Source organism: Piliocolobus tephrosceles, chromosome 1 (assembly GCF_002776525.5).
Source record: "Piliocolobus tephrosceles isolate RC106 chromosome 1, ASM277652v3, whole genome shotgun sequence".
Lineage (NCBI taxonomy): Eukaryota > Metazoa > Chordata > Mammalia > Primates > Cercopithecidae > Piliocolobus > Piliocolobus tephrosceles.
In genome coordinates this window covers 117,891,220-117,918,135 of record NC_045434.1, presented here as the reverse complement: position 1 = coordinate 117,918,135, position 26,916 = coordinate 117,891,220, and the positions used below count along the sequence as shown (strand labels likewise).

General features: G+C 34.7%; 2 protein-coding genes and 1 pseudogene across 9 annotated transcripts in view; all 3 read left to right on the top strand.

Annotated features, from left to right (window-relative positions):
* Positions 1 to 2,037, top strand: part of RNPC3 (RNA binding region (RNP1, RRM) containing 3) — a 28,809-nt gene extending 26,772 nt beyond the window's left edge. For 5 of the 7 annotated variants that reach the window (XM_023190908.1, XM_023190905.2, XM_023190906.2 and 2 more), the window contains one exon: positions 60 to 2,037. The gene's annotated coding sequence lies outside the window, so the exon portion shown is untranslated. The remainder of the gene's footprint in view (positions 1 to 59) is intronic. The other 2 variants (XM_023190911.2, XM_023190907.2) reach the window with 1 other exon arrangement.
* On the top strand, positions 1,787 to 26,916 carry AMY2B (amylase alpha 2B). 2 transcript variants are annotated; one of them, XM_023190913.1, is made up of 11 exons: positions 1,787 to 1,913; positions 18,738 to 18,951; positions 19,297 to 19,443; positions 20,251 to 20,448; positions 20,880 to 21,110; positions 21,848 to 21,981; positions 22,772 to 22,894; positions 22,989 to 23,088; positions 25,023 to 25,141; positions 25,252 to 25,377; positions 26,693 to 26,916. In XM_023190913.1, exons 2-11 carry the CDS (start codon positions 18,784 to 18,786, stop codon positions 26,880 to 26,882), a joined length of 1,536 nt encoding a protein of 511 aa, XP_023046681.1. In that variant the 5' UTR covers positions 1,787 to 1,913; positions 18,738 to 18,783; the 3' UTR covers positions 26,883 to 26,916. The 2 variants fall into 2 exon arrangements, with proteins under 2 accessions (XP_023046681.1, XP_023046682.1); XM_023190914.1 differs by lacking the exon at positions 1,787 to 1,913 and adding an exon at positions 17,990 to 18,147.
* On the top strand, positions 16,473 to 17,853 carry LOC111525478 (annotated as a pseudogene).

Below are 26,916 nucleotides of genomic sequence, written 5' to 3'. Positions count from 1 at the left end.
AATCTGGTGCTGAAAAATAAGAAAAAAAAATTAAACTGCATTCTGCTGTTCTTCTTTAGAAGCATTCCTGCGTAAATACTGCTGTAATACTGTCATGCAAAGTGTATCCTTTCTTGTCGTATCCTTTTTGGGGCAGTGTTTTTTTGTTTTTTTCTTAGAAATGTTTGTCCTTCCCCCACCTGTTCATCCAGGTTAAGCAATACTTTTTTACACTTTATTCAAATGAAATATTTCTAAAACTATTTGTATAGATTGAACAAATCTTTTATGTGTTTTTAGATTTGTTGTGGAATTTTCTGTGATGTCCTTTAGGTTATATAATTTTTTGAGGGAAAGTTAGTGAATCAGGTCAACTTACTTAGAGAATGTGTTCATTTACTTTAACTCAGAATACAGTCTTGTTTCTTCTATTTGTATATTTCCTAAACCTAATTCAATAACATGCTTTCTATTGTATAATGTATCTGGTTTAGGTATTTATAATGTGTTTAAAATTTAATTGGGCAAAGGACGTGTTTTTCTTTTAAAAAGTACTTATATTGAAAATTAAGATGTCTGGATTACTATGTAAATTCTAAAGAGTAGCAGACCACTCATTTAAAGTCTTAAGTGAGTCTCTTTTGGCATATATAGCAATAGAAGTATCTTTCTTCCATCCCCTTTGTTTTTCTAAACAAGAGAAGAAAAGTGTAATAGAGGGGAAAACACATAATGCTGATTAAGGGTAGTGCATTAAGTGAAAAACAGTCTTGGCAGGTATATAGGAATAGTGGTTTCCCAACTGATTGATGACCATAATCGCCAAGAACAGTGGTTCTCAGTCTTGGCTGCACATTACAGTGGTCTGGAACTTGAATGAAATACTAATTTTAAGGGGGTACAGTGGTTCATACTTGTAATCCCAGCACTTTGCAAGTCCGAAATGGGAGAATCACTTGAGCCCAGGAGTTTGAGACCAGCCTGGGCAATGTAGGGAGACTCTGTCCCTACAAAAAGATACAAAAAGTAGCCGAGTGTGGTGGCTTCCACCTCTGGTCTCAGCTACTTGGGAGGCTAAGGCAGGAGGATCACTTGAGCCCCAGAGGTTGAGGTTGCAGTGAGCCATGATCACACCACTGCATTCTAGCCTGGTGACAGAGTGAGACCCTCTCCCTCCAAAAAAAAAAACAAACTTAAGAAATATATTGATGCCTGGTTCTCTTGGTCAGAATTTTGATTTAAGGTATTGGGAGTGTAGCACAGATGTTAGAATAAACCTCTCAAACAGATTTTAATGTACAACCAAGGTTGAGAACCACCAAAGAAGAGTTTTTATGCATGAAAATTCCTATACTCTACCCTAGAACCAATACATCTGCATCTCGGGGAATGGAGTATAAGAATCTGATTTGAAAAGATTTTCCTAGTAATTCTAAGAGCTGACCATTTTTGGACACTGCTTTGTTAGAGTAAAATGGTTAGGTACCTAGTATCAACCTAGCCATCCAACCTTATATTAATAACTAGGAAAATAGAGGGTTGGAGCCTCCGTGTTTCTTTGTTGAAAAATCTGCTACTATTATTCTATGAAAACAATTCAAAATTTGGTTGTTATCATCTTAAAGGTATAAAACCTATAGATATTGAAATTGTAATTATTTTTCTATAGGCACAGTTAAAATGATTTTGTAAATGTTATAAATCAGTTTCTTTATAAGCTGTTATTTAGATAAATTTTGTTATACTGACATGATTCACTAATTTTCTAAATATAACTGGTTCAGCTTTCAGTTATTTTTAAACTAATGAACTGTGTTATACTTATTATTTTTAATGGGCTTTTGTGATGTTTTAGGTTTTTTTTGAATCCGGTGTGTCCTTCAACTGCTTTCCAACTTTGAGAGGAAGAAATTGACCACCTGGACTATGGAACTGTGCGTAACAGCTTTGAAAGTGTATTTAAAAATTAAATTGATATGCCTTTAAATCAGTGAATTGGAAATATATTACATGTATTTTAATGTCTTTCCTCAAATATAATAAATTGTTTTCTTTCCAGTAAAATGGTGTTTGTATTTTTTATCTGGTTTAACACATCTAGGAAAACATAGTATTATAAAAATATATAAAATTTATAATTTTTTTATGATTACAAATACTGCCTTTAAAAATTAAAAGGCAGTATTTGTAATTACCTGGATACCAGCGCGCTTTCACATTTTTTTTTATTGCAATCTTGTTTTTTGTAATTATTTTATATTTGTCTGGCTTTTGAGTTTTATTGGGCTTTTGGTTTTTTGGAAATGGGCGATTTATCCCAGTTTAGAAAATTTGTATCCTTGCCATAATACAGTCTTCCATTTTTGTACCCCCAAATCTTTCATCTGTCAGAACATCACTCAAAGGTGAAAATGTTTCCCATGTACAATTATTCTGTTCCTTTAATGAAATTAGTTTCAGCTGTATATACGTAGGAAAACATTCTTTTTTAAATTTGATTTATTCTTACAGATACTTTCCTGAGTCTGTGATTACACCTGTACCTTAGAGGCACTGCCCAAAAAGACTCAGCTCTTCTGTAAAAATGCTGTTGTGAATCATAGCTTCTTACCTTTTACAGCATTGTGAGGTAGAGAGAGTAAGAACATTAGAGATAGGAATTAGAAGGATGGAGAAGTGAACCTTGGAGCATCCAAATGGTGAGATATCAAATAGTTAAAGAACTGTTAAAGAAGACTAAGGAGGAATAACTAGAAGCTAAATGAAGAAAATATCTCAAACAGGAAGGAGTGATCAAATATATTAGCTCTCTTGATGAGTTAGGAAAGATGAGTTCTTAGGATTAAGCATTGGGTAGAGCAACATTTGGGACCTTGATGTTGACAAACTTGGTGAATGTCAGGAGTAAGAGGAGGTATTCAAGAGAATATTGGCAAGGAATTTAATGTAGTGAGTATTGAAGACAACTCTTAAGGAGTCTTGCTTTCAAGGGGATGTGAGAAATGGGATAATGGAGGGTAATGTAATATCCAAACACTGTTTATTTTAAGATCAATAATATAGCAGGTTTGTATGCTAATGGGACTGATTCAGTAGAGAGAAAAAAACATAATGCAGGAAAGAGAGGGATATTGCTGAAATCATAGATCTGGTATACAAATAGAAGGGTTAGTTTTAAAGGTAGGCACACAAACAGCTCATTAGTAACAGTAGGATAAAGGGCAGATTTTAGAGTTCTAGATGTTTGTTGTTCAGTAGATAGGAGTAGCATGTCAAATTTTTGTTATATTTTCTCAGTGAACTAGGAAACAAGGTCATAAAGAGGGAGGAAGTCATGAAGGATTAAGGAAGGAAAAGGAGATGTAAAATGGATAGCCAGGAATGCAGGAAAGTAAACAAACTCTTAGGCAGTCTGTGGTTTATTTAAGTGGTATCAGTCAACGTGGTTTTGTGTTTTTCTCCAGTTGAGTTCAACATAGGTGCTGTCACTGAATAAGTACAGAATTCAGTTTAAAGTTGAGATTTCCCTAGGTGAGTAAGACAGTCAGTAATGAGATGTTGTTATATTTAAGAAAATGACTATAAAAGAGGGATATGGAAAGTAATCTGGGTTAAGGAATGAAGTGAGAAAATAAGGTTGAGACAGTGGAAAATCGTATGATCAATTGTAGATTGCAGTGTGGTTGAAGATGCATTGGAGTTCTTGAGGTAGGAACTAGAAATTTGGGAGATTTAAATAAGAATGGGGTGACTGAAATTGAAAATATTAGAGTATAGTACTTAGTGATTATAAGTTTTAGGATGTGAAGATGGGAGTAGCTTAGAGGCAAGGTGATGATGGAAGGAGATAAATTCAAGAAATTGAGAACCTAGGAGACTGAAAGGTTATGTAAATGAATTTTGAAATCTCAACAAGAACTGTGCTGAGTGCTTATAGTAATTAGTTTATCTTTACTACCCTGTGAGAAGACAGCACTTCCTTTTGTGAGTAATCGAAAGTTCTTTAATGTGTCAACTGTAAGATAGTTTATTACATTTATCTTTAGTAATGCATACTAAAAAATAATGACCTCAGTAGGATCATTCAGTAGATATGTGAGCTAACCCCCTGGGTAGACACTTACGGGGTAGAACTGATGGTTTTCAAGAGGAATAGAAAGTTCTCACCCCTAGTGCTTAAGCTGCTAAATATCCCACCCTATATTTTCTGAAAACAAATGGTATATAGAGCGTCCACATAAAAGCTAATAGGAAATCTTAAAACACACACAAACAACAGATTGAAAAAGCATCAGGAAAGATATACCCTGTACCCAACATGTACAAGGTCTAAGCAATGAAGAAAAAGATAGGAAATCAAATAAGACTAGAACATCTATGAGTAATGTATAAACACTTGAGGCGGTTGTATCCATTTAAAAGGTATCAATTAGAAATGAAAAAGGATGCCAGGCACAGTGGCTCATGCCTGTAATCCCAGCACTTTGGGAGGCCCACGCAGGCAGATCAATGTCAAGTCAGGAGTTTGAGACCAGCCTGGCCACACAGTGGGACCCTGTCTCTACTGAAAATACAAAAAGAATTTCTGGGCATGGTGGCTTATGTCTATGGTCCCAGCTACTCCGGAGGCTGAGGCAGGAGAATCATTTGAACCTGGAGGGGGAGGTTGCAATGAGCCAAAATTGTGCCACTGGACTCCAGCCTGGGTGATGGCGGAGGATTCAAAAAAAAAAATATATATATATATGTATATATAAAACATAAAATTTATTTTATTTTTTTGTAAATTATAAAATAGGACTTAATATGGCATTTATATACCAAGATCTTTGAATATCCAAAAGTTTAAGAAGATGTGAGCAATTTTATGAAACTTTTCAAAGCTTAGAAAAAGGTAACTACTTAAAAGACTGTTATATGTTGTTTAAGGAAACGTTAGATAAAGTAAGTCACAAAAACATGCATAGAAATGATCATATAAACTCAGAAGAAATTGAATGTCTTGCTGTCGAAGGAAAAGATGGAGGTGTAAGAGACTGAGGTTGAGTGTGGGAAGCTCTGTATATATTGTATTTTTCTTTTAAAATATATATATTTAAACTCGCATTTCTTGTTTTTCAAATGTTCACTCCAATGAAAATTCTTTTATTTTTCCTGTTTATTTCTGATCTCATATATGCAGTGTACTATTTTTCACAAATATTAGTGATCCTCCCTGCAAATGAAATACTCCCATCCTGTTGAATTTGGGAATGTCCATGTGATTTGCTTCAGCTGTGAAATGTGAGCAGAAATAATGTTTTACTTTGGGAACTTCCCGACTGCTAAGGCGTGTGTCAAAATGAAGTTTTTGTGGCATTACAAAAGGACTAATAAGAATGCCTCTGTTGATCCTAGTTGAACATGAGAAACTTAGTTATTGTAAGCCACTGAAAAATTTTAGTTTCTTTTATTACTGCAGAATAACCTATTCTGTCCTGATTGATACAGCCACAAAATTTCCTTAAGCTCTTTGATTTTCATATTTCCATTAGGATGTAGAAAGCCAAGAGAAGAATAAACATAGGATCAGAGAATGTTAACAGTGAAAGAGACTATTGGAATAAATTTGTTCAATGGTTTCCAGACTTTGGGTTCTAAGTAATCAGTAATATTTCAAAAAAAAAGTATTAAAAGATATTTCAATATAATAAATAATGGCATTTAACTTTGTAAACAACAACAAAAATACCATTGCAGGGCATAATAGGTCATGCTTGTAATCCCAACAACTTGGGAGACTGAGGAGGGAGGATCACTTAAGCCCAGGAATTTGAGGCTGCAGCGAACCATGATTGCATCTCTGCACTCCAGCTTGGGTGACATAGGGAGACCTCAGCTAAAAAAAAAAAAAAAAAAGTTGTAATTAATACATTGTTCCTCTGTCTCTTTTCCCATCTTCCTTACCACTTGGTCTTTAATCTTACTAAACAAGATCTAAGGATAAGACAAGAAAAAGGATGGTTGCATCTGTACTGAACATGTATTGACTTGTTTTTTGTCATTTTCTAAACAACATAATATAACAACTTTTGACATAGCATTTACGTTGCATTAGTTATTATAAGTAATCTGAGATGATGTAAAAGTTATATGCAAATACTACATTTTATTTGAAGGACTCGAGCAGTTGTTGCTTTAAGTATCCATGGGGAGTCCTGGAACCAATTCCTCATGGATATGGAGGGACAAGGAACCACTGTAGTTAAACAAATAATCACTTTAAAAATTAAAACCTTTTGCATGGTGAATACAGTCATGCACTGTATATATAATGGTTATCCAGTTAAGTTTATTATGCCACATTTTTATCGGAAGTTTCCTATGTTTAAATATATTTAGATACACCAGTACATTGTGTTACAGTTTCCTATAGTATCCAGTGTAATAACATGCTTTACAGGTTTGTAGCCTAGGAGGAATAGGCTATGCCATGTAGGTTTATGGAAGTCCAATCTATGACATTTGCACAGTGGCTTAATTACCTAAAGACTTACTCTTCAGAACATACTCCTGTCATTAAGCATTGCATGACTAGTTGGACAAAAAATAATAATGTAGGCATACCTTTGGCACTGTCCTAATTCTTACCAGCATCCATGATTACTTAATTTTGCAATGGAAAGACTTCAAAAAACAGTGATCTATTAGGACAATATATTTGCAATACATGACAAATGATAACAACATAAGAACTCCAAACATTCAATAAGAAAAAAATAATAAAACTAGATGGGAAAAGGGAGAAGCAAATTTCAAAAGAAAACTCAATAGGCAAAAAAAAAATGTGAAATTATGTTCATCCTTGCTAGTAATTGGGAAAAACACAAATCATTTTTAATCTATTAGGCAAAAATTAGAGCTATGATAATACTAATTTTTGGTGGGAGTGTTGCAAAAGGTACTATAATATTTGCTGCTAAAGAGTAAAAGTTGATACCTTTGTAAGGGCAATTTTGCATAATATGAACACATAAAAATATGCTTAAAGTTTCACATACATTTAGCCTACAGAATTACCCATGTGTAAACATGTATACAGATGTTCATTATAACACTTCTTATAACAACAAAATACTTGGAAATAAATGTTCATGTTAACAAGAGCATGCTATATGATCTTAGTCCAATTAGAATATTCTGTTTTATTTCAATCCTTTAAAAGACTCAACTTCCGACTGTATAGAGACAATTAAAAAAATAATGTGTTCTCCATATGTACATTTGGTCAGGTTGATTAAAATCTTGTCAAATCTGCTTGTTCTTAATATGGTTTTGTTAAAACTCTCTCATAATGGTGGATTTCCCAATTATTGTACTGTCATTTTTTTTGTTTTAGCAATTTTAAACATGTTATAAGGTAAGTAAACACATATATTTGTTGAATTTCTAGTCAGAGAGTCAAACATTTTTAAGTATGAATGTACAGCCATTTTATTTTGGCATTAATTTTGCCTTAGATCTTTGTACAATTCTAATAAAGCTACACTCTCTTTCCTTTGGTTTTTACATTGATTATTTGGTTCTAGCTTTACCTTTACCTTTTTTTTATCTCTGTTTTTAAAAAAATCTGTCCGAAAATGCATTTAGCAGAAACAATCAATTTACATTGGATATAATTATTGTTATGTTTGCTATATTCACTTTATTCACTATTTTTTTTGTATTCTTTTAAATTGTTTTCATTACTCTGTTTTTTTTTTTTTTTTTTTTTTTTTACACCCTATACCACAGGAATTAGGCACACTTTCTGTTTTGTTAATGATTAGCACTGATTATACCCATGCATATTCTCAAAGTCCAAAGTTAATGCCTATGTCCATTGCCAAAGACAATAATGTGACCTTAGAATACTTGAACACTGTTCTATTCCAGTTTGCAGTCATTTTTATTTTTGAAATTATTCCTGTATTTTTAATCTTCCAAGACATTATTTTTGAAGAATTTTTACTACTGTTAATCTTTTAAAAATTAAGCAAATTAAGCAGAACTCAGATTTTAAAATATTTTCACATAATATTTTATTTGATTTTTCTAACAATCCAGTGAAAGGGAATATAATACTGATTAGTAGGTAAGAGCTCACTGTGGAGTTAAGCTTCTTGGCTTTGAAATTCAGTCCCAACATGTACTACAATTTGGCCATAATACATTTTTAGTGTTTCTGTTTTCTCATTTTAAAAATGGGGATGATCATATTTCTGTCATGTAGGGTATGCACGTGTGAGAAGTAAAAGTGGTAATGTATGGAAATGGCACATAGTAACTATATGTTGTTAGTGGTTATTATATATATATCAACAATATCCTCATTTTCTAATTGAGGACCTAGTATGAAATCCTTAGACTTTAATTTTTTTCTAAGGTTCATATAGAAAAAATATGTTCATGGTGAAGCATCTAGTAGATGATGACGCATGGAGTTAAATTTTGTTTGTTTGTTTTGAGACAGAGTCTCGCTCTTGTTGAGCAGGCTGGAGTGCCATGGCGCGATCTCGGCTCACTGCAACCTCCACCTCCTGGGTTCAAGCAATTCTCCTGCCTTTGCCTCCTGAGTAGCTGGGATTACAGGTGCCAGCTACCATGCCCAGCTAATTTTTGTACTTTTAGTAGAGACAGGTTTCACTATGTTGGCCAGGCTGATCTCGAAGAGTTAAATTTTTGATTTTGTGACTTTGCTTACATTCTAGTCTCATTTAACTAATTTAACCCAGTCCTATGTCAATCTGGTCTTTAAGATTATTTTATTAAGGAGGTTATTTTATTTTATATATTTTTTTATTTTTAAGATTATTTTATTAAGGTTATTTTAGAGATTGGGAGAGGGTATTGTAGAAAAAGGAAGGAAGACAAAAAGCAGATGAGATATAGTGTAGTAAGAAGAGGTGGCAGGGCAGCAAATTGAGCAGAGGAGAGAAGACAGTGGTTTGCTTAGGAAACGAGTGTAGTGACCAACCTGTTGCAATACTGGAGTTCAGAGAAGACTGCTTGTAGAAATCTGATCTGGAGAATTGGAGTAGGACGGTAGGGCACATATTGAAAGTAAGAGGTAAGAAAATCTATAAAATTCTAAATTTAGCATTTTTTTTTTTCCAACTGAAGAAAAAGCAAAACCAGAACTGTGAGATTTTGTTATTTTATGATTGTAAAACACTGAACTGTGGGTTTGGGAGATTGCTGATTGAAAGAAGTTAAAGTAGTAAGTTATTTTAATGTTTTTTTGAGTATCATGTAAGTCCTCTGCCAACTTTTTGTCTTGAAATAAGTGGTTTCTGTCACATGATTTGATATAGAGTTTCACAATCTATTTTCAGTTTGTTGACAAATCATGTTTCAGTGCTGTGCTGTACAAAATGTACTATTTATATTGAAAATGTGTCTTAACCTTGGCTCAAAAGATGTCTCTGATTTCATAGATCTGGTAGGCAAACTTGATTATCTGTGCTTTCTTTCCTCTAACCTTCACATGCAACTTATCCTGAGTTCAGGTTTATTTTCTTTGTTATTTTATTTTCAGAAGAAAAATAGAAAACTGTTGGTGGAAGGGCTGGTGGTTGAAGGTTTTCTATTTTGAGAAAATTGTACATAATTTATTGCAAAACTCAGAGGAATTCAGACTTTTTATTTTTTAGTAAGAGAAACAACTAACTTGATCAAGTTCATAAATGTGACATTAAAGTATTTCAGTTGTAATTTTTAATCACATTAAATTACTTCCAAAGATATTTATAAGGCACTAGGCCAAGAACTATGAATGACATTAATAGATAACTTGTCCTTTTTTTGTCAATGTTAATTCATTTGCATGGTAAAAACTATAGTATCTGGTGCAAATGTGAGGCTACTTTGGCTAGGGGGAAAGAACTTTTAAATAACTGATACTTATATAAGTAGAAAGGAAGCTCTAGAAAGACAAGTTATTTGGAAGTTGCTACTTTCTGCTTGACATTTTAATAGAGCTCTTTCATTTTATTTAAGTCATGGCTTTGGTGTGATTTAGGTAAACTTTAAGCTAAAGGATTAAATTTATGGTACTTGATGTGTTAAGAGGAATACTGCATTTACACTAGAACCGTTTCCCTATAATGCTATGTATATTATGGATGTCAAATAAATACCTCATATATGATATTGATTGAAAAAATACTTTTGAGACCCTCAGAAACTGGCTAATTTTGAGTTAATTCTTGACACTGGATGTATTTTATTTTTTTTTATATGAGCCCAGATGAGAAGAGAGGATATGTTTTGACACTCCAAATACAAATAATCTTTAGTGACTATTGCTTTGTTGTCAGGATATTATCAAATGTCCTATTTCATATTCTCAGGGAATTCCCAAGATATGTCATTTGGCACATTATAGTAACCATTAGAGCTTTAGAGTAAAGGGAAGTTTTCTCTTTGTAGAGCATTCTAGGAAGTACAAAATATGGGCAATAATGCTGTATGTTACTAATAACTGGATAGTTTCTTTAAGGGTAACTCTTTTAGAATAACTATTCCAGAAAGTAGATATAACAACTATTTTAAATCCTTATTTTTGGTGGTGGTGTTTTTGATGCCAAAGATGCCAAGAATTGTTTATGCAGATTTTTATTTCAGAAGGCATAAATATACTTTAACTGTTGTAATGCTTCTCCTATGGGGTATATAGCGCTTCAGATTGCTTGTTTGAGGTTAAAATTAAGATTGAATGAGAAAATATATGACAATGCCTGATCTTAGTAGAAGCTTATTATATGTGTGTTTAACTCTACCTTTCATATAGTGCTAATTTCCTAAATTATGTCTGTAAATTATCCCTTATTTTACCAACATTCCAAATGCATTGTGAAAAATGCTGATGTGTTATTACAAGAACAGAGTTTATTAATGTGGCATAGATGAAAAGTATATTTCAAAACTAACATGGATATGCCAGAAATCCTAAGCCAATAAGCTATTGCTTATTGAATAGTGAGGGAATAGTGTGAGGGAAGGAAGGAAAAAATTGCAGGAATAAAATATTGGTGATTCCTTTTTATCTCTGCCCATTCTTTTAGTAGAAATGAAAATAATTCTGAGGAGCAGAAAACATTAGAAGTTCAGAAAAGTAGAATGGGAAGACAGAAGGGCCACATGTTAGTAGAGTGAAGGCAGGAAGACAGTATGAGTTGATAGGATTTTTAATAGGACCAGGTAAAAATACCAATACAAAAATAACATTATCAACCATATTGAGCTTTTGCTGTATCCATGGAATGGGATAACAGCTTTATTTGCATTATTTGTTTAATCACAATAACTCTATGAGGTAAATGTTACTTTTTCTAGTTCATAGATACATTTAAAGAGGTTATTTTCCAGCATCACAGAGGTTATAAATGGAAAAGTCAGGATTTATAGTTTGTCTTAACACCTAACAATTACATTTTCACATTTGGAACCTTGAGTCAAGCATAAAGTTCAAATGGGGCCCCTCTTCTGTAACTGTCAACTCTTTACACCATCAGCCCTGTATCACTATCTAGTCAGTTTTCTATTTAGATTCTGATACTCACCCATATCCAGTTAGTATCTTGTACTCCCTGCAAATTTTCCTTCCCTATTTGTTTTTTTAAAAATCATCTCAGGTAATAAAACTCCCTTTGCTACTTTGAAGGCACCTCTTTATTCTCCCTTCCTCCTCCCTATAACCCATCATTTGTAAAGATGGTGGCTTCACCCAACATCTTTTTTGGTATTTTGTCAGCCCTCACGGATACAACTCTCCAGGCCTGATAATTCAGCCAGTGTGCACTGCCCTCTATATAGTAGTTGATTAGGGATAGCATCTATTTCGTTCAGTGTCTGTGCTAAATCAGTTAAGTATTTAGTGTTCCATTTCTCAGACAATCATTGCTTGTTGAAAACTCCCAATTCTCTGCTTCTTTCTTCATATCTTTTTTTTATTGTTTTTATATACCCATTTGTTTTAAAAGTGGTACCTCTACCTCAGTATGTCCCCATATTAGTTAATCGGTTTCTCTAAACCAAATCTGCCTTTAGATTGCACCATCAGTCATAAAGATGTGGCCTTTCTAACATTCACCCAAACTTTAAATCACGGAGTCCCCATTTCACTCTTTATATTCGCTATTCTCTTATATCTGATTAACCACCATTTTCTGTACAGTCTCCACCAAGTCTATTGTATCTCCCCTGTCTGTTTTACATAAAGATTTCCCCCCCATTCCAGGGGCATATATTCCAAGACCCCCAGAAGATGCCTGAAACCACAGATAGTACCAAGCCCTGTACAGTAATCTCTCCAGTATCTGTGGGGTATTGGTTCCAGGACCTCCCATGGATACCAAAATCTACAGATGCTCAGGTGCCTTATATAAAATAGCATAGTATTTGCATGTAAACTATGCACATCCTCCTGTATGCTTTAAATCATCTCTATATTGCTAGAGATGTAATATCTACTGTAATATGAATACTATGCAGACAGTTACATTGTTTAGGGAATGATGACAGGAAAGTCTATATGTTCAGCACAGATACAACTATTCTTCTTTAAAAATATGTTCTTCCGCGGTTGAATCTGGCGATGTGGAACCCATGGATATGGAGGGCTGACTATATACACCATGTTTTTTCCTGGCATATCACTCAACTATTAGCTGGTGAGTCAACTCAGATTGTTGGAATGACTGGGGACAACTAGACTTCAAGTGATCTTTCATCCCAATTATGCTCACAGCAATGTATGATCTCAGAGTTTCAAGAGATCAAACTCCCTTCTGCAAACCCCAAACTTTGCTTTGTCTTGTTTGCTGATACCTCGTTGGATAAAATAAATATCAAGCTAATTCCATAGTCTATTTAGAAAGAGACTCCATATAGGTATGGATACTGGGAAGTGTCATTCATTGGATGCCCTTTAATATAACAATCTATCACACTTCCCTAATTTTCATTCTTACTGCTATAATCCAAGTTCAGATTTCCATCACTGCTCTGCTTACTAATGTTCCTATCTCTTTGTTTTCTGGCCCATCTGATATAATTAAAAGTTTTTATTACTACTTTCCTGTTTAAAACAACCAAAAAACCTTCTGAGGAAAGTATTTTTTTCTTCTCCCTGATTTTGAGTGTCCCTAATATACCTTTCCAAATTTAACTGCCATGGCTCCCTCACACTTGACTTAAATTTCTAAAACACTGTATTGACTTCTTGCCGTTCTCCTTGCTCTTCTACATATTTTTCTTACTTAAAAGTAATTTTACCTATCTCTTTTCATTGATGTCAAACCCGTTCTTCAAGTCAATTTTGTCTCCCCTTATTCCTATCTGTCAGAAAGAACTTTTCCTATCAATTAAATCCTGAGGCACTTTACTTGTAACCCTCTTAAAATTATGTTCATATCTTTCACTTTATTGTTTGTTTTTGTGTATGGATATATCCCTTCTCTAACTGAACATAACTTCTTGAACAGCTCTGTCTAATAGAAATAGAATGTAAATCATATATGTAATTTAACATTTTTTACCAACTGCATTAAAAGAAACAAAAAGACACTAGGGAAATTAATGGTAAATTTTATTTAGCCTAATGTGCCACAATATGTTATTTCAACATGTAAACATCATAAAAATATTTTTTTTTTACATTTTATTTTCACATTATCCAGAGTGTGTTTTACACCTATTACTCATCTCTGTTCAAACTACATATATTTCAACTGGTTAGTGGCCAATTGTTTCTAGTGGCTACCACATTAGACATCACAACTCTAGAATTCTAGGAGAAACATTAGTGTAATATAGAGAATGTTGACTTGCAATAAGACTTATTATCAAATCCTGTCTTTGTCACTTACCACATGAGCCTGGACAATTTACTCAATATCTTTGGGCCTTAGTTCCATCATGTGTACAACACTTTTGCTGGGATTAGAGTCGAGTGTATTAAACAATTTCTAATATAGAGTTCATTGATTTTTAAAAAATCAATGAGGACATAACCCATGTTATGCCAATGTTTTGCACAATACCTGGAACCTAGAGTTTTCATGTTATAGCCATTTATTGAGCACATAAGACAATGTCAATCATTTTACTAGGATTTGGAAATACTAGATATGAAGTCTGCCTTCAAGAAGCTTGATCCAGAATGACAAGTAAATTGTTAATTATTTATAATATAGTTACAATAGAAGTCAAATATGGCTTAATGTCATATAAATTAAAAAGCTTTCATACAGCAGAGAAGCTAACTGTGCTTGGTAATATAAAGGGAAGCTTCATAAAGTTGTGGTTTCAACTTAATGTGGAAGGAAAAGTAGTTGCTTCCACACTAAGTTGGATGTGGAAGGGGATGATATGGGAAAGAAAACCACTAGGAAAGTCATGGAGGTATGACATTGCATATAAAATATGAGGAACTTCTAGTTTTGCAATGAATAGAGTTCACAGGATTGGCTGGGGGAAGGACCAAAGGGGAGCATCAGGATCGAGAGTGGAATAGTTAAAATCCACAACTCTATTGATACTCTTCACCAAAGCTGATACTTCCTCATTTCTTCTCATGTTAAAAAATGGTATCACCCCCAAATACCTATATATTTAATATTTTTTCCTCATCTTTCAGCTCTAATCTATTCATAAATCTACTGCCTGTTTACCTCTGAAATAGACCTTGTCTATGCCCTAGTGCAAGCCACTCACCTCTTTCCTGGGCCACTGTAAAAGTCTTCTAACATCTACCTCTTTCCACTCTTATCCTCCTATAATCTGGTTTCTTCCCAGAAGCAAGGGTGATTTTCTTTTTAAAGTCTATTAGTCTTTCAGTTCCCCATGTTACAGCCTTAACAGCTGTCTCTTTCTTCATGTTCTGTAAGGTTCTACATGATCTGGCCTACCTCTCTGATCTCATCTCGTTTTATCCCACCCTTTATCACATGTGCTGTAGCCACACTGATTTCTTTTTAATGTGTCTCATGTATTAGCTTTTTCTTTTCTTGGGACATTACTCTTGCTCTTTCCTCTATCTATTGCTCTTTCTCTGATCTCTAAATGACTGGACACTTCTAATCATTTAAATCACATCATAAAGTCACTCTTTTAAGGGGTGTCTTCCCTTACCATCCAGTCTAAAATATGCTGACAGAAAAGTCACTCTCTATTTTATGATTTTATACTAGTTCTTATTGCTATCTGAAATTATTTTTATCATCACTATTAGTACTGTTACTATTACTGTTATTTACTAATATATTTTCTTTCCACTAGAATGTAAGCTCTCTGAGAACAGAAACCTGTCTTTTTTATCATTGTCTCCTGAACATCACCTACAGTGCTTAGCAAAAAGCAGACACACACTTAACACTTGTTGAATGGATGAATGAAGTTTTTCCTACCTGTACTATTACTCCCTTTCATAGCATTTCACTTACATTAAGAAGGAAAAGGTATGCAAATTTATTTATTTAGCATTTCATCAGGTACAATAAATATTTGTCTACAGGGAGAACACCACCACCACCACAAATCCTATTACTATATGCACTATATTAAGCACATGACTTGCCCGAGAGGAAAAAAGTTAGTTTCTCCAATTCATAGGCTTTCAGATTTTAAATGTTTTCTTAAATCTTAATGCAGAAGGGATTTTAAATGTTTTCTTAAATCTTAATGCAGAAATTTAAATAACCAAAAATTTGAATTAAGGATGGGAAACAGGGCTGATTTTAAAAATGGAAATATCACATAATATTTCTGTTTGAAATGGAAGCATGACAAAAAATTGAAAATATACAGATAAAGCAATATTTTGAGAATTCAGTTGGTTTCAATTGTTATTTTCCATTAGTGACGGATATCAGAAATAAAATATAGTCCTTATTTATTTAATTAGGATTTATATATATACACACACATATATAAAGAATTTATATATGTGGACAGTATATATATATTTATATTTGTGGACAGTGTTATATATATGTACTGTTATATATATATATATATACACAGTATATATATACTGTGGTCTGTGTGTGTATATATATGTTTGTTCTCATGCTGCTATAAAGAAGTGTCCAAGACTGAGTAATATATAAAGGAAAAAGATTCAATTGACTCACAGTTCCACATGGCTGGGGAAGCCTCAGGAAACGTACAATCATGATGGAAGGGGAAGCAAACGCAAACACATCCTTCTTCACTTGATGACAGGAAGGAGAAATTCTGAGCAAAAGGGGGAAAAGCCCCTTATGCAACCATCAGGTCTTGGGAGAACTCACTCACTATCATGAAAACAGCAGTATGGGATGACCACCCCCATGATTCAATTTCAATGACCTCCCACCAGGTCCCTCTCACAACACATCGGGATTATGGGAACCACATTCAAGATGAGATTTGGGTGGGGACACAGCCAAACCATACATATATATACACACACATATGCCCACATACACAAAGACTGTATAGATACGTGTGTGTATGTATACAAAAATATAGTCCTTATGTGTGTAAACAAATATTTACTGTCCTTATTTATGTTATATGTGTGTATGTGTGCTTGTATGTGTACATACTGCCAGAGGTTTGTAAAGGTTAAGATTGTATCAGTAAGAAAAAAACAGGGTCTCAGTCACCTCTGTCAGCCCATGCACCATGTTGTCCCGCCACTCTGCTGTCCCACTCCTCCACCAGTCGCAATGGAAGAAGAGATCACGGTGCTGGTGATTGACAATGGCTCCGGCATGTGCAAAGCTGGCTTTGCTGGGGACGACACATCCCAGCCGTGTTTCCCTCCATCGTCAGTGCCCCCGGCACCAGGGTGTGACAGTGGGCATGGGCCAGAAGGACTCCTATGTGGGCAACATGGCCATGAGCAAGCGCAGCATCCTGACCCTGAAGTAACCCATTGAGCATGGCATTGTCACCAACTGGGATGACATGGAGAAGATCTGGCATCACCCCTTCTACAAGGAGCTGCACGTGGCCCTGGAGGAGCACCCGGTGCTGCTGACCAGGGCCCCCCTGAACCCCAAGGCCAACAGAGAGAAGATTATTCAGATCATGTTTGAGACCTTCAACACCCCGGCCATTTACATGGCCATCCAGGCTATGCTGTCCCTCTACGCCTCTATTTGCACCACTGGCATTGTCATGGGCTCTGGAGATGGGGTCACCCACACGGTGCCCATTTATGAGGGCTACGCCCTCCCCCACACCATCCTGCATCTGGACCTGGCTGGCCAGGACCTGACCGACTACCTCATGAAGATCCTCACCAGGGGCGACTATAGCTTCACTACCACTGCTGAGCAGGAGATCAGGCACTACATCAAGGAGAAGCTGTGCTATGTCGCACTGGACTTTGAGCAGGAGATGGCCACTGCTGCATCCTCCTCCTCCTCTCAGTAGAAGAGATAAGAGCTGCCTGATGGCCAGGTCATCACTATCGGCAACGAGGTTCCGGTGTCCGGAGGTGTTGTTCCAGGCTTCCTTCCTGGGCATGGAATCCTGCGGCATCCACTCAGTCCACCTTCAACTCCATCATGAAGTGTGACGTGGACATCTGCAAAGACGTGTAGGCCAGCATGGTGCTGTCCAGTGGCACCGTGTACCCAGGAATCACTGACAGGATGCAGAAGGAAATCACCACCCTCACACCCAGCACCATGAAGATCAAGGATGATCACACCCCCAGAGCACAAGTACTCGGTGTGGATCAGTGGCTCCATCCTGGCCTCACTGTCCACCTTCAAGCAGACGTGGATTAGCAAGCAGTGGTACAACGAGTTGGCCACCTCCATCGTCCACCACAGATGCTTCTAAGTGGACTGTGAGCAGATGCCTAGAATTTGCTGCATGGGTTAATTCAGAAGTATAAATTTGCCCCTGGCAAATGCATACACCTCATGCTAGCCTCACCAAACTGAAATAAGCCTTCTAAAATAAGTTGTCCTTGAAGCTTGTATCTGATATCATCACTGGACTGTAGAACTGGTTGCTGATTTTGACCTTGCATTCAAATTAACTGTTCCCCTTGGTATCTGTACATATCTTGGATTTCAGTCTTTAGTACATGTGGCCTGGTCACTTCATGGCTAAAAACGTGCTTGTGGAAGACAAGTCTGTGGCTTGGTGAGTCTGTATGGCCAGCAGTCTCTGATCTGTGCAGGTGTCAGGACTGAGTGTTCTGGAATTTATCTAGAAGCTGACAAGGACTCCTGAACCAGTTGCTTCTGTCCTGTCAATCTATCAGGGTTGGAAAGTCCAAGCCATAGGACTCAGTTTCCTTTCTTAGCTTATGTTGTCTGCCAGAACCCTGTGGGCTGTTACTTGCCTTCAGTTGGAAGCAGTTCACATTTATACCTGTAAATGTATTCCTCCTTTTAATTTATGTAAAGTTTTTTGTACACAATTCTCGATCTTTAAAGAGATGACAACAAATTTTGGTTTTCTAATGTTATGTGAGAACATTCGGCCACAGCAACATGTCATTGTGTAAGGAAAAATAAAAGTGCTGATATAAGCAAAAAAAAAAAAAAAAAAAAAAAGGGAAGAAACATTAGTTTCTAAAAGGTCATTTAAGTTCTTTCCATGAGAGACTTTTTAATGTTCTTCACCTGTTAAAATTATTATTGATAAACCTTTTCAGATTATGAATAAACAGTTTGCCCTCCAGTATTTATTGATGCTAATATTTACTTTGTAAAATGTGCTTCTTACAGGAATATAAATAGTTTCTGGAAAGGACACTGACAACTTCACAGCAAAATGAAGTTCTTTCTGTTGCTTTTAACCACTGGGTTCTGCTGGGCTCAGTATTCCCCAAATACACAAGAAGGACGGACATCTATAGTTCATCTGTTTGAATGGCGATGGGTGGATATTGCTCTTGAATGTGAGCGATATTTAGCTCCCAAGGGATTTGGAGGGGTTCAGGTGGGTATTATTCATAGTATAAATTGCAGGATTCATTGTGCTTATAGTAAATAGTGTTCTGATCTGATCTGTGAAACTTGGGCAACATTTTACTTCCCAGGTAAGTATTCTAAGTAAAACAGTTTTCTGAGGAAAAAACAATGTAGTATTTTTGGCAACTTTATATTTTGTTTCTGAGATAATCTTCTTCAATGAGAATCCTCCAATGTGCTGTTAATATTTTCAAAAGATAGCTGCATATACAAAGATTCAAGAATATTTTTATATTATTGATTAGTTTCTAGAACATCCAATGATATACAGTAAGACACAATTTGGTGCTTATGAAGACTGTTTAATTTGTAGGTCTCTCCACCAAATGAAAATGTTGCAATTCACGACCCTTCAAGACCTTGGTGGGAAAGATACCAACCAGTTAGCTATAAATTATGCACAAGATCTGGAAATGAAGATGAATTTAGAAACATGGTGACTAGATGTAACAATGTTGGGGTAAGTGAATTCTAGTTTCCTTTAAAAATAACTGATAGGAAAATGATTTCTCTCTTCTTTCCTTCTCCTTTTGAGTGGAAAGTTTTCCATATTTTATATGTTTTAAAATTTTACTTCATGCTTTAAAACTTAAATATTGTCTTATGTTCAACTTTTGTAAATATTTTTGTATATGTTCTCTATCTACTAAAGAGATAAGTTAAAGTTTAGAGCAGAATTTACTTCTAAAGCAAAACATCAAATTTTAACCCTTATAACCATATTTCCTGGAAAGACTTTTCTGGTTAGGAATTATAATTTCAGTTACAATATTTGCTATCATTTTTAGGTAACTTGTGTTTCCATCAGTAATTCCTGGGTTTTTCGTGGTGAATAGCTCGCTTCTCTATTTAACGAGCAGCATAATTTGAGACTAATATCTACCTTATTTGTCTTCAACTGCTAAGTAGAGAGTACAGGCTTTCTCCTGGTGACCCACTGACATTTCCAAAACAGTAACCTTTCCAGTCTCATCTGAGTTTTGTCTCCCCAAAATGGGCTTTTTGCATTTCCTCCTATTTACGGTAGTTTCTGGTTCTCTCAATTTATCATTACTATTAAATATTTGACCAAGTGTCTAGAATGAATGTAGGTGTTTAGTTCACATTCCTTTCCTTTCACAGTTGACTTTTGATCTTGTAGAAAAATAGTTAGAAGATATAATGAAATATTTTGGAGTTTTATTAACACACTATAAACTTTAATCAATAATGCTTTAAATGTCTACCTCTCTGTAAGTCACACTGAAGTAGAAACTTTGCTTTCTAGGTTCGTATTTATGTGGATGCTGTAATTAATCATATGTGTGGTAATGGTGTGAGTGCAGGAACAAGCAGTACTTGTGGAAGTTATTTCAACCCTGGAAGTAGGGACTTTCCAGCAGTCCCATATTCTGGATGGGATTTTAATGATGGTAAATGTCAAACTTCAAGTGGAGATATCGAGAACTATAATGATGCTACTCAGGTAATTTTTTTTAAGACAGTGATCTGAATAAAGAGTGACATACGCCTTTTATTATAGACATGTAGCTAATTGAACTTCAGTTTAAATACTAATTTAGATCTCTTAGGGACACAGGTTAACAAATTTGACTACTTTAAGAAACTCAAATCCATATTTAAAAGTTTTTAATACACAATTTTAAAAAGCTCACTTTTAAAAATCTTCCAACCAATTCAAAAACTCATCGACTTTATTTCCTAAATTCTCTACTTTCTACTAGAAAATATTTCAAAGATACACGTATAGTAGAATGTGAGCATCCCCAGTGTCCAATGCAAGGAAGTCCCTATAAAATATCTATTGAGGAATTACTGAATACATGAATAAGCAAATGGATTCTCAGGTGAAAAGTGAGGTTTTATGAATCGGTCATAATGTTTTTACCTCAACAGGTCAGAGATTGTCGTCTGGTTGGTCTTCTTGATCTTGCACTGGAGAAGGATTATGTGCGTTCTGAGATTGCTGAATATATGAACAATCTCATTGACATGGGTGTTGCAGGGTTCAGACTTGATGCTTCCAAGCACATGTGGCCTGGAGACATAAAGGCAATTTTGGACAAACTGCATGATCTCAACAGTAACTGGTTTCCTCAAGGAAGTAAACCTTTCATTTACCAGGAGGTACATTCAATACATATATGCATATAAAATATCTTATTCATTAGAAAATTAATGGCAGATTCAATTAAAAATGGAATTTCTGTAGGATAAGGACTGAGTCATTTGCATAAAACACTGTTCTTTAACCTCCTCTTCTTCAGATACAGCATATCTAATTCTTTATCACAACAGGTTTTATGAAGGTACACAGAATGTAGGATATTGATAATAGTTATGTCTTTATTTTCTTTGGAAATGAAATGAGTTTATATTTATCAAGAAATGTCAGTCAGATAGTAAATGTATTAGTATGAGCTGTTATTATCATTGATGTACAAGACTAAAAATTAGATAAGTATTCTCACAGGACAACAGGTAACTTTGACATTATGTTTCTTTCAATATTGTAGTGTATACTTAATCAAAAAAAGAATATAAGAATATTACCTGTTGAGATAATAAGAATAAGAAAAAACCCTTTTGAGCATTTTATATAACAAATAGCACTGGGTGTGGTGGCTCGTGCTGTGATTTCATGAATCACAGCACTTTGGGAGGTTGTGGCAGGATTGCTTGAGGCCAGGAGTTTGGGACCATCCTGGACGATATAGCAAGACCCTGTCTCTGAAAAACAAAACAAAACAAGACAAAAACAAATAATAAGTAGCTTAAGCTATTTGTTATAGAATATTAACTTATTAGTTAAAATGCTTTAAAGACCTTATGAAAAATGTTATTTTTTCCTAAATTTCTACTAGGTAATTGATCTGGGTGGTGAGCCAATTACAAGCAGTGACTACTTTGGAAATGGCCGGGTAACAGAATTCAAGTATGGTGCAAAACTCGGCACAGTTATTCGCAAGTGGGATGGAGAGAAGATGTCTTACTTAAAGTAAATAAATACAACTTTTCCCCTGAATTATTTCATAGATCTATTAGTCAGACTACCCTAGTGTGAGTTATCTTCTGGAACATTCTTATTCAGACAACTATCAAGGAGTCAATTTTTAATGATAAGTATTCTAGTGCCCTAAACTCGAATCAATCATCTTTTGTATTTAGAGTGTCTGTCACAAGACAGTATGCCTCAGAACCCTAAACATTCCCTAGGAATTTTCATCTAAGTACGAGATGAATATACTAGATTTGACTTGATGTTTGCATATAATCTTTTAAAGCCGGGTTATTATTAAAATGATCCCATCATTTATAAAGTATGTACAAAGTGTCTATACCGTAGAATTTACCTACACTAATTTAAAATATTAAAATATTTATATGATAACAATACAGTATTGAAGCCTTATTTTAATCTAGTTTGACATTCTGTATAATGTGATATGGATATTGATCCTTCTGGAGTTCCTCTAAATTATAATGTGCTGAAACCTTTAAAAGACCTTTTTTAATAACAAAAATCTTGTATTTGTAATATAAATATAAGTATTCCATACATGTATATACAAATATGGACTATATATGTAGATTACACACATGAGTGTGTATGGTGTGTGTGTGTGTATATATATGTGTGTGTAAATATATATCTTGCAGACTAACCATTTAATTAGAGAGAGAATTAATCTTCAGATGCCATGCCCTGCAGAAAGAGATACACAGTTAAATTACTCTAAAACAATTGTGAAATGGTACATCAATTATATCTTATTTTTCAAAATTAGAAACTGGGGAGAAGGTTGGGGTTTCATGCCTTCTGACAGAGCACTTGTCTTTGTGGATAACCATGACAATCAACGAGGACATGGGGCTGGAGGAGCCTCTATTCTTACCTTCTGGGATGCCAGGTAGAAAACAAAGTTCTCTATTTTTTTAACACATCTTTTAATGATGGTAAGAATATTCTGATATTCTATGATAATATAATTATGTAACTTTCAGGCTGTATAAAATGGCAGTTGGATTTATGCTTGCTCATCCTTATGGATTTACACGAGTAATGTCAAGCTACCGTTGGCCAAGAGATATTCAAAATGGAAACGTAAGTTTTAGAGTTGTTCAAAATATCCTTTTCTCAAGAAAAAGGAGGCAGTCTTGTTCTAACTTAATATGACAACTATTAATTATGTATTTATTCAACAAATATTTAATTATGTATAAACCTGATACAGGGCTCTGATTTTAGGCAGATTATATTAAAGGAGTAAAATTTATATTCTTCATTGAAAAAGAGTATGCAAGCTATTTCAGAAATATGACAAACATCCCCTAGCCAACAGGAAGAAAGAAAACACTTAAAAATAAGAGCTAGATGCAGGGAGTAAAATATGTATTTATAATACATATCTACCTCAGGGTTGATAGCAAGATTATATATGCCAACACTTGTAGAGAACTTAAAACATCATTTGCCCGTAGTGAGAACAACATAAATGTTTGTTAAGTACTTTTAAAATGTTATATGGAATACAAAGAAATGAGTCATTTGAGCTAAGTTAAATAGGCAAAGTGTCCTATAAGAGGAAGGAAATTATATGAGCATTCCAAGAAAGGTAAGAATGAGAAAAACTTTTGGGAGTATGGTAAAGACATTAATCTGATGAGTAGTTTCAAAAAGGAACAGAGAAATAAGAATGTAAAGATATTTGGAAAGCTAGTAGAAGGTTTTCTTTTAAACTAAAGGGTTCAGAAACAGCATCAGAGACTTTATGTCTAAAGCAGAAATTCCTCCTTCCTATGAGTCACACTGATATCTAGCTAGCTTCTTTTAGATGCCTTTCAGTTTGAGAAGTCCGCTACTTTGTACGGCAACTGATTCTATTGTTAAACAGCTTTAATATTTAGAAGGTGTACTTTTATATCGAGCCAACTTCTTATAATTTCTACTAATTGGTCTTATTTCTGACGTTAAGATTCAGAGAGTATTTTTATTTTTCCTATTACTATAACGTTTCCACTTTGCCAGGACTGCTGCATGCTAAAAGTTCTTAGTTTTGTTCACTTTTCACCATATGACATGATTCTAAGGTCAACACTGAAAACCGTCCTAGTGTTACTGTGTTTTTTTTTTTAAATTTGTAGTTTTTAAAGTGCCAATCCAAAAAACATAATATTAAAAATGTTAATTAATAAAAAATGTTCAGATGTATTGTTTTGTACATTTATCTAAAAAGCATGAAGGACTCTAAGATTTATTTAGCACATGTCATGTTCAGGGCATTTTCAGATATACTACTTAATTTTTAGAGCAAAGAAAAACAATATTCCCATTTTACAAATGACAAACTGAGACACAGTTAATTATGCATATTGATTAAGTTTTCTTAGCTACTAGTAATAGAGCCCGTGTTTTAATCTTGGTGTTTTTGGTACTAATGCCCTGCCCATTTCAATGACATTGCATGGCTTATAGTGATGTTAAGAAGCCCTTGCAGGCCAGGTGCAGTGGCTCACAGCTGTAATCCCAGCACTTTGCGAGGCCAGGCCAGAAGATCACTTGACCTGAGGAGTTCAAGACAAATCTGAGCAAGCTAGCAAGACCTCGTCTGTACTGAAAATTAAAAAAAAAAAAAAAAAAAAAAACATGAGCTGGGTGTGGTGGTGCACACCAACAGTCTTAGCTACTTGGGAGGCTGAGATGGGAGGATCACTTGAGCCTGGGAGATCAAGGCTGCAGTGAGCTATGATCATGCCGCTGTACTCCAGCCTGGGTGACAGAGCAAAGAAGCCTTTGCAGGTCCTTGGAATGAAAACCAGAGTATAAAAATTTGTTGCCTTTGTTTTTAATATGGCAGAAAAGAACCTGAGTATAGAGAGATGATGAAGAGGGCTATAAAAATTAATGAAGGCATTGGATTCTAGATCAAGTCACTGACTGCAGAGACACAAGTAACAGGATAGGTTGGGTTTGGTGTAAAGGAGAAGGAAAAGGTAAATACATGTATGTTAAAATTTGGCTTTCCCCCCCTAATTAAGGATGTTAATGATTGGGTTGGGCCACCAAATGATGATGGAGTAATTAAAGAAGTTACTATTAATGCAGACACTACTTGTGGCAATGACTGGGTCTGTGAACATCGATGGCGCCAAATAAGGTGAGAATATTTATTTTGACATGTCCTCTAATAGGAAACTTTCTTTAGCATTTTATTTAAAACAGTTGAAGTTTAAGAATATCAACTTTTTTATGTTACTGTGTTTTTAGGAACATGGTTGCTTTCCGCAATGTAGTGGATGGTGAGCCTTTTACAAACTGGTATGATAATGGGAGCAACCAAGTGGCTTTTGGAAGAGGAAACAAAGGATTCATTGTTTTCAACAATGATGACTGGTAAGTAAATATCAATTAAAAATAATATTTTCTATCAGTATGTTCTTGATTCATTCCTTTTTTTTCTGTTCATTTACTTTTTATCGTATCTGAAAAATCATTTAGTCGATGGAGCAAGAAGACAATAGCGATCAAAAATGGGCAGAAGCAAAATGATGATGGTTACTCCTTTGTTGTCCTCTTTTCATAAGGGCTTTCTGTTGTAAGCAGAGTCCTTTCTGTGTACCCTTGCAGTATCTTATACATATATAGAATTAACATGCATATGCTCACCTACACATGCCACAAAATACACAAAGTAATTAATATAAGGATTGTGAAATCATTAAAAGAACATGTCTTGTAGTCCTGCTTTTTTAATCATGGAAAAATGCTGCCTCAGTATTAAAATACCTTTATTTCTAACTGTTTTTCTCAAGGACTGCTCTATCTAGTTTTTTGGTATACTTTCTTCACTTCTCTGTCTCCTTGTGACAAATCACATTTTTAAAGCATATATATAAATAATATATATCTTGTGGTTAATGATTGCTTCAGGAGATTTGAGTTTTAGTTCTGAAACTTCTCATTATTGGCCTTTCATCTGTGATTCTTATATCCTTTGCCTGTGGTATAAATGATTCCCTAACATATAGCTCAGAAGACTTCCTTGCAAACAGTTGAATTGTCTCTGTCCAAGGCCAACTGATACTCACACTTAGCTCATTCTAATATAAATTATATTTCACTGATGAAAAATGAATAAATATATAAGTCAAGTCGATCTCTTTCCTGCCAAAAAAGCCCATGTCTAGTTCTTTAATTTCTTTCTTTTGTGAATGAGAATACCAAAATAAATTTTTGTGAAAAAGATTTATATTTCAAGCTATCACTTATTCATAGAAATGCTAGATTGTTTGTATGTACACCCCAAATTCTTTTTAACCTCATGGGGAAAAAAAGGAGGTTAAAAAATAATACCCTTTAAATTGTTAAAAGTAGTTGGTATTAAGTTCAGTTAAGAACAAATTTGATTTTACTAAGGTAACACTTTTATCAAAGTGTGACCGCTCCTGCCAATCTTCACTGATATTCTTCAACTTTGATTTTCTGGTAATATTTTCAGTACTGACCAGGGACTTGCTTAGTTTGCTGTCAGGTTCACTTTGATCCTGAGAAAGCTATTTACACCTACTAGAGAGGCATATGGGTTTTCTTCTTAATGAGACCTTGTCTGCTTAGGGTTCTACAACATAAAGTTATGCTGTTTATTTGTGTTAGTTTGTATTCCTGCGTTTCATTGTATTGAAGATAAATCTCAAATATTTTATTCCAGGTCATTTTCTTCAACTTTGCAAACTGGTCTTCCTGCTGGCACATACTGTGATGTCATTTCTGGAGATAAAATTGATGGCAATTGCACAGGCATTAAAATATACGTTTCTAGTGATGGCAAAGCTGAATTTTCTATTAGTAACTCTGCTGAAGATCCATTTATTGCAATTCATGTTGAATCTAAATTATAAAATTTAAAATTAAATGCATATCCTCAAAACAATA